Here is a 13,713-nt window from a genome sequence, read left to right as displayed (position 1 = left end):
CATACCAGCTGGATTATTGCTCTTATGGTATATAATTCTTTATTTTTTTTTATGACAAGAAACCTTCACTGAAAACCAGGCCACTTAATGGACCCAACCCTCAAACCCTAGGTGGGACCCACGACTATCCTGCCTTACGTGGTTTACCTTTGAAAGCTATAGACACACCCGTGTGTCTACAGAGTTTGATCCAGGATCTGACGCATTCATCTCAACCATCATGTTGGGCGACCGCCACAGTGGCTGATATATAAATATTTAAGCATCATAAATTAGGTTACATATTTGCTACAAACGATTGTACTAAAAATCTAGATGAGATCTCATGATGCAAGTTATTTTAGTATATGTGTTTTAGCATGACTGATTTATTGAGAATCTACCTTTGGATCATGTTTTTTCAATGAGAAAACATTTTTTTAGTCAGAAAATTTTAGTGCTCTTACGGCCGTTGATTTTTCCATCGGGGTAAAAGCCTATGCACACATTAGATCCCGACGATCCAAAAGTTGGTCGCCATAAAAGGGGGCATGCAGATCAGGTTAGATTTGGTAAAAGAAAAGCAAAATTGTTAAGTCTATTGTAGTTACAATTGATTGTAGCAAATACATGTCTCATAAGTCCTTTGAAAATATTTATCAGAAGTTATTTATCGTGTTAATATCGCAATAAAAAACGTGATACGTTCAACATAAATGATACTTTATAAATATCGCATTCTTGGGCAATATAAAGATACTCTGGGCACGCTCCCCATCCCATGGTCGTATTCACATAACGAAATTACTGAATTGCCCTTTAAATAATTCACGGTATCTTCCCCATCATCGATATACAGCCATTAAAAACCGAACGTCATTACATAATTTTTTAAAGGCCATTTTAGTCAACTCCTAACTTGAGGACACACCCACTGTTTCTCCACCCCAGGAAATACGAAGTCACCCTCGTAAATCTCGCTGTCTCGCAATTGTCAACGGCAAAATCGTCCATATAAGAGTCAAGGTTCCTTTCCGTCTATTTTTGATCTTCCGTTCCACCCGAGACGTGGCGCTGGCGGTGTGATGGCGCCAGCGTTTCGCGCCGTTATGACGTGGCACTGAAGGAAAGGATCTCATGACACTCCAACCAGCCAGCGTGAACCTGACTGCTTTCCAGTCCAAGTTCATCCTTCACGAGGATTTATTAAAGGGGTGGGTTGGGGCGGGAATTGCCCATTTTCCTTCTTGCGCGAGGCTAAGATGAACGGAGCCGCCGCCGGAAAACTCCCGTCCCCGAGGAAATCCGTCGCCGGACCGGAGAGTCCGACAGACGGAGGCGGCCGGAGAGACCTGTTCCACGTTATCCACAAGGTTCCGGTCGGCGATAGCCCCTACGTCCGCGCCAAACACGTCCAGGTCGGTCGATTTTCCCTCTTTTCTCCACGTTTGATCTGAAACCTGATGTTCTAAGTATCCGTTTCTGTGGATTTCTACCGGAATAGGGATTTCGACGCGTAGACTTTTTGTTTGCAAGGATTCTGATGCGTGGAAATTTCTGCTTTTAAGCCGTTTCTCTCCTTCCTTTTTGTGAATCTTTCATCCCAGTCGTTTTTCGAGAGAAATTGTGGATTTTTTTCGTGTAGATTGTCGAGTTTGATCGAAAATTTGAACTTCTTTATCCGGAAATCGAGTTGTTTTTGTGATGTTGGAGATTTCTTTGCTGATTTCGGTCCTGGAACTTTCGTTTTCTCGTCTTTTTTTTTGGATATTATGGCGAGCCTTTTGGGCATTGTTCGAGAAACTTTGTGTTTCTCTTTGTTCACTTATAATGTTTTCTTCTATTCGTTTTCTGTACTTTCTTTTCTCGATTTTTTTGGACTTTTTTTGTGAATCTCTGAAGAGTTCTTGCAAAGCTTTTTTTGGGATTCTTAGAGTGAAAAATCTCATCTTTTCTATTTTTTGTTTATTTATTCGTTTATTTATTATGTTTTTTGAAAGGCAAGCTGGGGTTTAGGCAGACCCCTACCAGATATCTCTTAAGCCCCATGTGGCAGAGGGATTCGAACCTGGGCCTTCAGCTTGGCACAGGACCCCGCTTACCACATGGGATACTGTTTTTCTTTAATTGAACTTGCATACTGGCTGCTAGATTGAGAATTGCTTGTTGAAGTGATATGAAAAAAGAAACGTAGATGAAGTTTGAGGAAAAGTAGTTGGGAATGTACAATTAAGAAGCAAGAATTAGACATCCAGGGTTTTTTTTTTTAATGAGACAAATCCTGTGAAATTGGTCCTATTAAAATTTTGTTGGGAGAAAGATATCTATGAAAACTAAATAATTCTACCATCATGGTTCTAAACCGCGGCACTTCAGTATTGTGGTCGTTTGGACCTAGCCAACAAAAGCTAGATCTATCCCTTCGTGGTTTCATGATTTTTTTATGATAATTTTGTTAAGATTTCTTCTTATTTTATATTTTCCATAAAATTTCCATAATGTTTTTAAAAAATTAGGAACTCGAGATTTTCTTGCCAAAAAATCATGAAAGCTGCACACACACACACACACACACACACACACACACACACACACTTTCAAACTTGATTTTCAAGGGTGGATATGCCCCAGATGGGTTTGGCGTAGGGGGATGGGACCTAGGCTGCTAGGCAGTTGGTCTAGGTTCAAATCCCTTGCGCAAGCCGAAGCTGGGCTTAAGGGGTAAGCCCACCGAGTTGCAGACAGCGACCGTAAGTACGGCAGGCAGAGCTTGTCTGATCTTGACGATGGTTTCTCCGTGTAAATGTTGAAAAAAAGAAAGAACGGTGGATATCAACCTCTATGTTTTAGGAGGTTAGCTGCACCCACCTATAGAGAAAAACTAACGATTGAAAAAGTGAGACTATCTCTGGTTGTCCAAAGTCCAAACATCAAGTATGAATTGATGGATACAGCCCACGTCAATTTCCTTAAGGTACAGGTGTGCGCGCAACCAACTAGCTATTTCTGAAGTGGTTTTCATTTTTCTTTGTTTTGTTCACTTTATAATATGGAGTAGAACTTGGTTGGCGTGTTTAACTTGGTCTGTGTGTTGCTCATGCACATGCCCTGCCTTCTGTGTGAACCTAATACTGACGGTATCGCCAGTAGTTTCGTTACCCTTCAGCATGGAGCTGCACAAAACGAATCGGTTCAGAACAAAAAGTACAGCGTAGCTGCCTAGGCATAAGAAAACTGTGGTGAAGAAAGGCCATCCTCCAGCTGAGCTTTTCAGAATATGAAATATATCTGACCAAAATCTGTTAGCTCTTAAGCTCCTCAGTTCCTACTTTCACAGGATTTATTCGTCTGACCTGAGTTTGGGAAAGTTCATGGTTTTACGTATTGAAAAGTAAACTTTGAGAGGCCTATAAAAAGTAATAAACTCCTGCACACTTGCCCTGTTGAAGTAGTTTCATCGCCCAAATGAAATGACCTCATGCACACGGACATGATGTGCATTTAGTCGATTTTTAACTTATTTGAAAAATGGCACGCATGATACAAGTATTGAGTTTTTCTCAACCGGGCCCACCTTCCCTTTCTGTTGAGTGTTGACCATAGGATGTGGTGATGGAAGAAGCATTGAAATTGCTGGAATTGGCTGACCTTCCCTGAATATTCATCGTAGGCTATGCCTCAGTTGGAGGGATGGGCTCACCAAACACTGATCTGCTGTACTCTGTAGGCTACCTTCTTCAGAACCCCTTGCCGCCTTCCCATACGTCCATCTTGAGAGGGATAGCTTTATTGCACTGTCTAGCATGCTTTCTTCAGAGTATCTTATATGCCTGCATTTGAATGAGATGTTCTAAATTCCAAGTAATTTTGTTTATCTGTAGCTGGTTGAGAAAGACCCAGAAGCTGCCATCGTTCTGTTCTGGAAGGCCATCAATGCAGGGGACCGTGTTGACAGTGCTCTGAAAGACATGGCTGTTGTGATGAAGCAGCAGGACAGAGCAGAGGAAGCCATTGAAGCGGTCAAGTCATTCAGGCATCTATGCTCAAAGCGAGCTCAGGAATCCCTTGACAACGTCCTCATCGATCTCTACAAGGTAAAAGAACATTGAATTGAATTTCACCAACTGTGACAGTGTGACAAATAACCTGGTTAGTCTGACTTCTTTTGTTCAATAATTCTGTTGGGAACAGAAATGTGGAAGAGTAGATGAGCAGATAGAATTACTGAAGCAGAAGCTTCGGATGATATACCAAGGCGAGGCCTTCAACGGGAAGCCAACGAAATCCGCACGCTCTCATGGCAAAAAGTTTCAGGTCTCTATCAGACAGGAGACCACCAGAGTGCTGGTAAATTTCTCACCCATTCTTGTTGCCGGGTAGATGGGATCAAGCCCATGTGGGAATAGTTGAAGTACAGGTCTGAGTTCGCATGAGTTTTCAATGTTTCTTTCCTCACCCGAGCCCGGTGGGGAACTAGTCTTGTGGGTAGGTTCTTTAGGCTTGTTGGTGGTTCCATATTACTTGAATTGAATGCTTGCCTTGGCCGCTCTTATAAGCTGTGCTTAAGATGTAGCGCTCAAGGACGCTGTGGCAGTGAAACTAGGAGCTTTTGATGATGATTTTTGGAGCACCATGCTTAAACTGCTATCTTTTACAGGGTAATTTGGGGTGGGCATACATTCAGCAAATGAACTACTTAGCTGCAGAGATAGTATACAGGAAGGTGCAAGCGATCGAGCCGGATGCTAACAAGGCCTGCAACTTAAGCCTCTGCCTCATTAGGCAATCAAGATACGAAGAAGCACGGGCGATCCTGAAAGATGTCATGAAGGGAAGATACAGCGGAGTAGAAGATGGCAAGTCGATTGTTCGGGCTGAAGAATTGCTGGAAGAAGTGGGAAGATTAGGAGTGAGTGAGCATGGTAGCTGTGATTATCAAGACGGGTTCGATCATCTTGAAGAGATCATTCTTGGTGGGTTAGACATGCTAACGAACGACTGGGTTCCGACGAGGTCTAAGAGATTGCCCATCTTTGAAGAAATCACACCTTACAGGAATCAAGTGGCTTGTTAATTATGCATGTCTTGTGATCAGTGGTGCGATTTACGGGAATCTGTAAATAGTAGGTGTGTTCTCACAGATAATTACGTCCTGTCTGTACCAAAAGAGGTGTGTGTGTGTGTGTGTGTGTGGGGGGGGGGGGGGGGGGGGGGGGTTAGTGGGGAGAGGAAAAAGATAATGACGACCACAGGAGATTCGTTGATTGGTTTTATTGTTGTTACCAGGGCAGATCTCTGTGGTCTCATGTCGAGGTGTGAAATGAAATTTTATCCAGTTATTTTCCATTACCGAACAGAGTGCTTTGACTATTAACATGACATATAAATACAAAAATTTGGATGGTTGTTGGCTGCCTGTTGTCGTCTACTAGATTGGGACAATGGAAGCCTAAAATTGCAATTGGCACAATTTCTTATTATCGGCATTTTTGAAGCATAAAATTGGCAGTAAAGCAATATATTGTCACAATATATTGTCTACCTTCTAAGTGTTTCTCCTTCACTATCGGATTACCAAAACTTGTATCGTTTCGGTGAGTTTCGTTATGCAAACAAATCGATTTGTAAATCTGAATGTTAAATCTTGGTTATACTATTCATGCTAAATAACACCTATTTTCATACTCAAACAAATCGATTTGTACCTATCCACCTTATGGGCATCGAAAAATAGTTAGCACGATTTATTATGAAGCAGTAACCATTTATACGTTTGAAGCAACAACGATTTAATGAAATTATCATGATTTGTACTTAAGTTTAATAAATCGTACATCAATGTTTATGCATAAAGCCCAAACGTTACAATGATATGTACTTATGAAGGTTGTGATTGCTACAATGATTTGTAAGTTTGAAGCAACAACGATTTATACATTTAAAACAGTAGCGATGTGTATTTATGAAGTTACCTCGATTTGTGCTTAAGTTTGCTAAATCTTACAACAATGTTTACTTATGAAGCCAAATATTATGACGATTTGTAATGTTGGTGATTGTTTAACGAATGAGATAATTTGTAATATTATATACTTAGGGAGGCGGTTGTAACATATAATGATGCGGTTAAATTTATGTGTTGTGCAAGTTAGCAATGTCTAAAGATCGCCAGACAAGAAATCCCCTGCCATTCGATTTCATGAGACTTAATGAAACGATCTGCCATTCCCATGTATATGAGCATTAAGAAGAGTACCAAACTATAATGAAGATTGAGAATGATAAATAAAGGGACAAAGGGTTGGAATTGTATTATGCGGAGCAATATTCATCAGATATTGAGGCTGAAGATAAAAAAAAGCATGAGGAAGAACGATCACTGAAGAAGAAGAAGAAGGATGACGAAGAGAAGGAAAAGCAAAGGAAGAAGAATGAGAATAAAAAGCAAAGTCAAATGAAGGAGGAAAAGGAAGAGAGGGAAAGGCAAACAAAGGAGGAGGAGAGGAAAATGCAAAGGAAGAAGGAGGAGGAGGGGGAAGAGAAGGAAAGACAATTGAAGAAAGAGGAGGAAGAGAAGGAAAGGCAAATGATGAAGATGGAAGAGGAAAGGCAAAGAACGAAGCATCAGGATAAGGAAGAGAAGAAAAGGCGAAGGAACGAGAATGAGGACGAGAAAGAGAAGAAAAGGCAAATAAAAGAGAAGGAAGACGAGGAAGAAAAAGAAAGGCAAAGGAAGGAGAAGGAGGACGAGGAAGATAAGGAAAGAAAAAGGAAGAAGCAGGAGGAGGAGGAGAAGGAAAGAGAAAAGAAAAAGCAGGAGGAGGAAGAGAAGAAAATGGAAAGAAAAAAGCAGGAGGATGAAGAGAAGAAAATAAAAATGAAGGAAGTAATTGAAAAGCAGAGTAAGAAGCCGAAGGTGCGAAGGAAGAAGAAAGCCAGAGGATGGAGGGAGAGAATGAAGAGGAGAAAAGTGTGACCAAGGTACGTAAATCGATCATGTCTGTCATGATTTTCTATGAGAGTTATTACTATGTATAGCGATTAATGTGATAAAGATTACTATGTATAGCAATTATTGTGATAACGATTACTATGAACGATTTACTGTTATAGGTATGATTATGTATAACGATTACTGTGATAGCGATTACTATGAATAATTTACTATAATAGCGATTACTATGAACGATTTACTGTTATAGGTATGATTATATATAGTGATTATTGTGATAACGATTACTATGTATAGCGAGTGTGCAACGATTATTATTTATAGCGATTACTGTGTACAACGACATGTAGAAGTACAAGTAGGACTAATTTTGATTTGATACGAATAATATGTTATTTTGTGTTATAGGGAGGTCACAAGAGAAGTAGAGAACTAGGTGAAAAGCTCAGAGGGCGGTGTCAGTGGCCTGTAGTTCTGTTATGGTATGGATAACTAAGTGAATATTAGAATGATCAAATATAAAATATGCACTTCGGCGGCCTTCTAGACCAACATTCTTTTGAAACGTGCTGGAACACCATGACCCACGTGGTAAATAAGTAGAATAATAAGACAAACACATTCCAGTTTGATTCTTTTGAGATCACCATGACCCTAGAGGATATGACATGGATTACGAGTCATAAGTGTCATAGAGTTGTTGTCCTATTACGGGATTCAAACTATACCACAAGGGACAAGTACATGACCCTTCTAGGAATGTCGATGGAGGAATAGAGGCAATGTATTTCTGGTGGAAGCAATTCTACATCGATGAAAGTTTATTCTTTCTGTAATAAATGAGAAGGCTGGTCTGCTACATGTGCATATGAAAGAGCTGACCAAGAATTGCGCGGCTTCCTTCTTTATTTTTTTGGACTTACTTTATTTTCTAATTTATCTAGTTCGAAAATAAGTTACATGTGACTGCAATTCTTGGAAGACTTAAATAAAGTCGACAATTATGCATGGGGTGATGCTATGCTCGCACACTTGTACAATCAACTTTATCGTGCGAGTAATGGTACAAAAACTATTGTAGGGTTTTGGCCATTTGTCCAGGTAATTGTTTATTACATATTTTATAGTTGTAGACTAAGATAGTTGAAGGTTATAGTCTTACTAATATATATGATTTTGTAGGCATGGTTATAGGAGCATATTATCGCCTTGCATCCTTAATGTGGCCCTGTGATTTGTGGTTTTCCAAAGATCGGTCGGTGGGCTAGAATAAATATAAAGCAAGATAATGCTAAGTTCATTTTAGATGGTCTGCAATTAAATGAGGTAAATTGTTTAAAATTGTTTACAATCATTTCAACATTTATTATTCATTAGTATAAATCATTGAAATGTTTAGCATTCTTAAGTAATCATCGTTGCAGAATTTTCACTCTATTAGTACAAATCGTTCTAATGTTAAACATTCTTAAGTAATGATCATTGCAGAATTTTGTATTCCTTAGTACAAATCATTATCGTTTTAGCATTTAACTTTCTACTACAAGAAAAATACTGATTAGCGATGGATGCTATCCATCGTTAATTCGTCGCTAATGTGTTTAGCGATGGATTAATGACAGAAATCAGCCATCGCATAATCTTGGTCGCTAAAATGCGACAAAATTTATCTGTCACCAATCCATCGCTAATTAGCGATGAATTAGCAATGAGTAATGTCTATCGCTAATATGTTGCTAAATAAGGACTGATTTGGTTTTGCAAAGGAATGTATTTCGTTGCTAAAATTTAATGACAAATCGTATCCATCGCTAATGTCCGTTGCCAATTAAGCAAGGAATTAGCGACAGATTAAATTCCATCATAAAACATCGACTGATTTAAATTGGCGATGGATATTAGCGATGGATAATATTCATCATTAATCTGTCGCAAATAAAAAAACTAAAATAAAATATAAATATTTAGAAAAAAATTTCATTATACAATTTATATAACTTGCGTATAAAAAATAAAATACACATAAAAAATACATATACAAAACAGGTGAAACAAATTTAACACAAGTTATAAGTTACAGTACATTCCTTGCCAAGTTCTAATTAGTTACAAGTACGTGAAACAAATTAAATAGATGAATCGAATCCTCTCCAAGATTCGGGGCATCATCCTCTTCATTGTCTCGATCTGCCCCTTCATCCATGCCTCCATCAGCTCCTCTACGTTGATCATTTCCAACATCCTACAAGAGAACCAAAATGTTAGTATTGATAAACAAAATATAATGAAATAAATTATATGCAATGCACCTAGTCTAATGCAATCAAAGTAAATGGCTGAATGACACATAGACTAACAATAAAGTGAAGGACAACAACAAAATTCAGATATGTGTTCTAAGACTGACAAAAAAAGTTTCATAGTGATTCAATCATGCAGATATGTGTTCTAAGGTTGTCAAAAAAAAGTCACGGGGATTCACGCATGCATATAATATTTATAAAGCTGTCAAATAAATGTGTTATGTATCACAATCATGCATATATGTTTTATAAGACAGTCAAAAAACTTTCATAGTGATGAAATCATGCTTATATATGTTCTAAAGTTGTTAAAAAACTTTTATAGTGATTCAATCATGCATATATGTGTTCTAAGGCAGTAAAAAGATTTCATAGTGATTCAATCATGCATATATGTGTTCTAAGGTAGTAAAACAATTTTATAGTGATGAAATCATGTTTATATATGTTCTAAGGTTGTCAAAAAACTTTCATAGTGATTCAATCATGCATATATGTGTTTTAAGGTTGTCAAAAAACTTTCATATTGATTCAATCATGCATATATGTGTTATAAGGCAGTAAAAAAACTTTCATATATGCTAATATCATGCTCATATGTGTTCTAAGGTTGTCAAAAAACTTTCATAGTGATTCAATCATGCTCATTTGTGTTCTAAGGCAGTAAAAAAACTTTCATAGTTATTCAATCATGCATATATGTGTTTTAAGGTTGTCAAAAAACTTTCATATTGATTCAATCATGCATATATGTGTTATAAGGCAGTGAAAAAACTTTCATATATGCTAATATCATACTCATATGTGTTCTAAAGTTGTCATAGTGATTAAAGAATGCTTGTATGTGTTCTAAGGTTGTCAAAAAACTTTCATAGTGATTCAATCATGCATATATGTGTTATAAGGCAGTCAAAAAATTTTATAGTGATGAAATTATGCTTATATATGTTCAATTATGCATATACTAGCTTGAAATCTAACGATATGAAACAAATTACATGAATCTTTATGCCTGATGGGCACCAGAACTCATGTTGAATTTAGACAAAGTTCCCATGTCCCCAAAAAAGTTGCACAACTCATTATAGACAAGGTTGTGAATGACTTCATGTAAAAAGTCATGCATTTTATCCTTAAGATGCTGACAGACACCATTCCAAGACATAACAGGGTCAATCAGACGGTGGGAGTTGATGCTAGCGGGAGAACTCTGAGAACCCTGGATACAGAAGGCAACAATTAGTGTGGTGTTCATGTTACTCCCAAACTCGAACACACGACCCTTTTTGGGTTCACCGGTTGCAGTCACCCATGCTGTAGAATCAAAAGGCGGATGCTGAGTAGAGTCATCGTCATATCGCTCTACCATTTATTGCTCGTATAACACCTACAAAGTAATGATTACAATATGAATTAATAATTAAGAATTATAATGTTTATGATAATGTAATTCATAGTAACTTATATATTACAATGTTTATTAATACAATAAATATATACCGATATCGCCTTCTCTGATACAAACTCTCTCGTACTCTTACGTTTATGTGTTTCAACAAACACATCCTTATAAGGCACAATGCCTCTTTTTTCTGCTTCTTGCAAGGTTAAATGCTAAAAAAATCAATTAAAAAGTATGCAGAAAAACTTATAAATTTGACAATATATATTGATGAGTTACCATTTTCTTTTGGTGGCTCTCAAAAGTCCTAGATCCACCTGTGTGTAGATGGACATCAAGTATCTTCGCTCAGTTTTGTGCAGCCTTTGCTAAGTAGTTTTGAAATTTATTGCTCGCCCTCTTGTCACACATTCTCTCTCAATAATCTCTCCTGATAGTGGAAGGGCCATGGCCCTTTCACTGCAGTGGATCATCTATTCCACCAACTGCTTTTATTGCTGCAGTCTTCATATTATGCAGCATGTCGACAAATCGATTAGCAATCACCTTCTGCCATATTACCCTCGCATCTTTCTCCTCGTTTACAGTCGCGAAGCGATGTGAAGCCTACAAATACTTTTAGAAAGTTAACACACATGACTATATCAAAAAATTAAATATGAAACACATTTGGTATGATAAACGATTGCATACCATGAATGATGATAATAATCTGTCCTTCGGGTACTCTTTCCATTGAACAATCGGTCCTGAAAGATACTACAGTAGTGACTTCTTAATTTCTCGTACTACTTTTTGTGGCTCGAACCTCGCATTACACATGAATTGATACACATTAACAATCGATTGTCAATATACACTATTTATAAGATAAGTATTGGACAAGTGACAATGAAATACTTATAGTCAACTATCAATATACACTATTTGAATGAGTCATCGTGTGTCAGACTGAGAAGACCTTGCATCAAGCATTGTCTCATGACGTGTATGAATAGATGGTATAGGTAGGTCATGTGCAGGCAAAACATCACCTATAGAAAATTGAGTTTAAAATTCACACAATGCACATTTAAACTAATTAAGTATATAATTAGTTAAATGATATACCTATCAAAGCAGCCCGTGAAGATGAAGGCTGAGACTGGCTACCACTGGGTGCTCGACCACTGTAACCTCTATGAACCATATTCTAACAAATAAAAATGTTATTTGGATCAGTTAAACAACTCTATATCTTCATGGATACATAATTAAATCGAAAATAACTTCATGCAATACATTCAAACAATGCAATATATTCAAATCATTGCAATACATTGCAAATCATTCACATCAAACATTGCAATACATTCAAATCATTCACATCAAACATAAGGTATATATTATAAAATGTATTTCACTAGCTTGAGTATGTTTCCTCATCACTTGTTTGACTTTCATATTCTTCTTCTTCCTCCTCATCCTCTTGTTCTTCATTGGGCGCCCATCCACTTAGTATATAATTTGGATCACATTCTTCCATACGTGTGCCATCAGACAATGAAGATGTGACATGCAGACCATGTGTGACATCGTGACCATAAGAGAAGTCATACATATCATCTGATTTATAGTAATCACCCTCTTTAACAATTTTGTCTTCCTATAACTGATCATACTCGGGGTATAGTTTAGACTTCACCTTGCAAACCGCCCAATATTCATGTTTATTTGACTTCCTTGTATTCGGATATGAAGTATAGTAAACTTGTTGAGCTTGCGATGCTAATATGAATGGTTCATATGTTCTAGACCTTGATTTATGATTCACCTCCACAATGCCTGAGGCTTTGTCGACTCTTGTTATCGTGGGATCAAACCAATGATACTTGAATAATGTTACCCTGTTATTTATGCCTAAGTAAGTCAACTCTATTATTTCTTCTATAACACCGTAGTAGTCAAGTTCATTTTTACCGTAACTGCTACCCTTGACACACATGCCACTATTCATCATTCACTTGTTTACAACGTAGTCTTCTGTATGGAATCAATAACTATTTACGATGTATTCATTATAACATTGCACACCTTTGGTTAGACCATTTTGTAAATCACATATTCCTTGGTCATTAACATCACCATGACAAACCTACAAGCATAAACAATGATTGTAAGCACGACCAATTAAGTAACATATTATTGTTTATACAGAAAGAATGCATGTCATTGTCCTTACCAACTCTTTCAACCATGCCACAAACTTATTTTCCACATATGGATACATCCACCGATATTGCACAAGACCACCAACCCTAAGTTCATATGGAAAGTGTATGATCACATATTCCATAACATTGAAAAATGCTGGAGCAAATATCTTCTCTAGCTGACAAATAGTAGTGACGATAGAATTCTCTAGATTCTTTACCTCAGTTACTACAACTTTTGATGCACACAATGTACTAAAAAATTGATTCAACTCAGATAATACCCCATATAGGTTTGTCTAACATATCATGGAATGCTAGGGGAATCAACCATTGCATGATAACATGACAATCATGGCTCTTCAACCCATATAATTGTCACTCATCTATCTTCACAGCCCGAGCAATGTTAGAGACATATCCATCTGGAAATCTCAACTGTCTCAACCACTGGCATACCTGCTTTACTTAATCTGATCCAAGCACGTACATTGCCTTTGGTTTCAGTACTTTGTCATTATACTCTTTGAGTTCCAATTCTGATCTTTTACATATTACTTTTAAATCCATACAGGCCTTCGGATTATCCTTCATTTTTTATTTGACATTCATTACCATATTGAACACATTATCAAACATATTTTCTCTATATGTATCACATCTAAATTATGTCATATCAATAAGGTCGGCCAATATGGTAGTTCCCAAAATATAGATTTTTTTGTCCAATTATGATCCTTCCCAAATCCAAAAAAAGGCCTGGCACTACGGGCATCTGTCAGTCCATATGGAAAGTATCGCAATCATCTTAAAATCTCTATGCCAGACAACCATGTAGGTGGACCTCCTATTTCAGTTTGCTTGCTTTGAACACATTCCTTTATC

At 37.4% G+C, this 13,713-nt stretch overlaps 1 protein-coding gene across 1 annotated transcript; it reads left to right on the top strand.

Annotated features, from left to right (window-relative positions):
- The first annotated feature begins 1,222 nt into the window (after positions 1-1,222).
- LOC149845440 (protein SULFUR DEFICIENCY-INDUCED 1-like) lies at positions 1,223-5,156 on the top strand. The gene is made up of 4 exons (XM_089997627.1): positions 1,223-1,397; positions 3,861-4,073; positions 4,171-4,326; positions 4,637-5,156. The coding sequence occupies exons 1-4, from the start codon at positions 1,242-1,244 to the stop codon at positions 5,051-5,053; spliced, it is 942 nt and encodes a 313-aa protein (XP_089853753.1). The 5' UTR covers positions 1,223-1,241; the 3' UTR covers positions 5,054-5,156.
- The last annotated feature ends 8,557 nt before the right edge of the window (positions 5,157-13,713 follow it).

Source organism: Nuphar pumila, chromosome 2 (assembly GCF_984573655.1).
Source record: "Nuphar pumila chromosome 2, dmNupPumi1.hap1.1, whole genome shotgun sequence".
Taxonomy (NCBI): Eukaryota; Viridiplantae; Streptophyta; class Magnoliopsida; order Nymphaeales; family Nymphaeaceae; genus Nuphar; species Nuphar pumila.
Note: the sequence above shows the minus strand (reverse complement) of the source record. Positions and strands in the feature narration are given on the sequence as shown.

What these genes read in the sequence shown, in the direction of transcription:
- LOC149845440 (XM_089997627.1), top strand. Translation starts at nt 1,242, where the DNA reads ATGAACGGAGCCGCCGCCGGAAAACTCCCGTCCCCGAGGAAATCCGTC. An exon ending in TCCGCGCCAAACACGTCCAG is followed by an intron (nt 1,398 to 3,860) that starts GTCGGTCGATTT and finishes GTTTATCTGTAG; the next exon opens with CTGGTTGAGAAAGACCCAGA. An exon ending in AGGAGACCACCAGAGTGCTG is followed by an intron (nt 4,327 to 4,636) that starts GTAAATTTCTCA and finishes TATCTTTTACAG; the next exon opens with GGTAATTTGGGGTGGGCATA.